General features: G+C 33.0%; 1 protein-coding gene across 1 annotated transcript in view; it reads left to right on the top strand.

Moving 5' to 3' along the window:
- Positions 1 to 7: 7 nt before the first annotated feature.
- Positions 8 to 2,147, top strand: part of LOC109588601 (uncharacterized) — a 4,001-nt gene continuing 1,861 nt past the window's right edge. The window contains exons 1-6 of the mRNA XM_020004749.1: positions 8 to 85; positions 229 to 354; positions 724 to 810; positions 869 to 974; positions 1,500 to 1,612; positions 1,954 to 2,089. Coding sequence (XP_019860308.1) covers positions 26 to 85; positions 229 to 354; positions 724 to 810; positions 869 to 974; positions 1,500 to 1,612; positions 1,954 to 2,089 — 628 coding nt within the window. The 5' untranslated portion in view covers positions 8 to 25. The remainder of the gene's footprint in view (positions 86 to 228; positions 355 to 723; positions 811 to 868; positions 975 to 1,499; positions 1,613 to 1,953; positions 2,090 to 2,147) is intronic.

The following is a 2,147-nucleotide window of genomic DNA, read 5'->3' as shown; positions in this document are numbered from 1 at the left end:
TGCTGTACATATTTTATTATTTTCAATGTTTATTTGTGATAGGATGAGAAGAGGAGCAGAACAGGAAAAGATGGAGCATCAAAAAGTAAAAAATTTTGTACTTTTTATATTTATAATAGAATTTTAATTTGAACACATGTACATTTACTTTAAGTTTTAAATTTTAAATATTATTAAATTACATGCATGATTATTTTTATTATTATTATTATCATTATTTTTCTTTAGTTGGAGTCATTGGGTCATTACTGTACTTATGCTGTTAGTGGTAAGACTGGCGAGTTGCTATGGAAACACGAACCAGGAGACTTTGAGGTCCATCCTGCATATGACATTGGATTATCATCATTCACAGTAAGAGTATACTAATGTATCATTATCATTATTATTATGTACTTACTTTATGGAGAAATACAAGTACAATGTACATGTAATAATTAGCAACAGTCCACTGAAGACATTCATGTACATATGGTATACATGTACAGCTATGTGGCCACTTTTTGAGCTTTTAGCAGCTGCAGAATAAGACAGAGATACTGTCTAAAATGTTTGAGAAAATTTTTACAGTTCTAATAAATACCAGCTACATGTGTATTCTTCAAAATATTCCACAATAAATCCTCATTTACATGTAGTTCAATTTCTATTTCATGTTGTACATGTACATGTATTACTATACTGTATATACGTACATGTACATGTAGTTCTTTTTCTTTGTAGCATTTCAAGTTATTATTTCATAAATATTTACTACATGAAGGAGAGGTCTCCTGGCATCAGTACAGCTCAGCTATTCGTCAAATAATGGTGGGTGTGGTCTTCATTAATTAACAATAATAAATTAATTAATTACATGTATTAATAGCCTCATTCATGGACTGATGATTTTGATACAAAGTTAGAGTTAGCACAATTTAATAAAGATAAGAAGAAATCAGATGAACCAGGAGTCACTGATCATATTAGCAAAGGTCAGATAATAATAATAATTAATGATGGAATGTGAGTATAAGTACAAGGAATAATTTTAACATCAATTTTGTATGCCGTAACTTGAAAAATTGCAGTCGGAATCAGCTAAAACTTTCTACACAGCATAAGGACATCAATATGTATCGAAAAATGTAATAAAAATTTGGGGTGATTTCGGAGCCATTTTTGTAAAAAAAAACCATGGGCTATAGCTTTGGGTATTTTTCAGAATTTCAGTGTCTTCTTAAAATGGCTGTAACTTGAAAATTTGAAGTCGGAATCAGCTCAAACTTTCTATATAGCATAAGGACATCAATATGTATCAGAAAATGTAATAAAAATTTGGGGTGATTTCGGAGCCATTTTTCCGAAAAAACATGGGCTATAGTCTTGGGTATTTTTCAAAAATTGGCCATTTTTTAAGAAACAGCCATAACCCAAATTCCTATTCTACTGTACATAGTATTTATTAATATATTTCTCTCTCACACACACACACACACATTGTACATTCTTTCCATTAGTCAGTGGATTGGCAATGGATCATATTGCTGGGTATGCTTTTGGAGGACTGAGGCCTCACTCACCAACTGAACACGTACTCAACCCTAATGTACTGGTCATACACACTATGAAGGTATAGTGTAATACTAAGGTTTAGTTTTAGGTAGTATCCTGAGTTATACTGACATTATTGTAGACCATTTCAATTTAGGAATCACTTACTACATGTACATGTACTCAATTTAAGCTCCTCATTAATAGTTAGCTTTTTCAAAAGTAGAATATGAAATCATTCCAAATTCTTCCACTTTTTACACCACAAATAGAAAGTTTAAGCACATTCTCATCACAAATTACTAAACTACATGTAACATGTACATGTATGCATGTGTACATATACATGTATGCATGTACATGTAGATGTGCACATACATGTACAATTTGTACTATCTATCCCCCATTCCTCTTCCATAGGGTATTGAGGTCCTTCATTTATCTTCAGGGCGTCCATTGTTCTCACTGCCCCTCTCCTCCACTCATGCTGCCCATGGAGACATTAATTCTGACGGAGTCATTGAACACATTAATGCTGTCATTAACCCTGGAGAAGGTGAGGGAGGGAGGGAGAAGGTGAGGGAGGGAGGGAGAAGGTGAGGGAGGGAGAAAGA

The sequence above is a fragment of the Amphimedon queenslandica genome, unplaced genomic scaffold (assembly GCF_000090795.2).
Source record: "Amphimedon queenslandica unplaced genomic scaffold, v1.1 AMPQUscaffold_11980, whole genome shotgun sequence".
Classification (NCBI taxonomy): Eukaryota; Metazoa; Porifera; class Demospongiae; order Haplosclerida; family Niphatidae; genus Amphimedon; species Amphimedon queenslandica.
The sequence above is the reverse complement of the archived record's forward strand: the minus strand, read 5'-3'. Positions and strand labels throughout refer to the sequence as shown.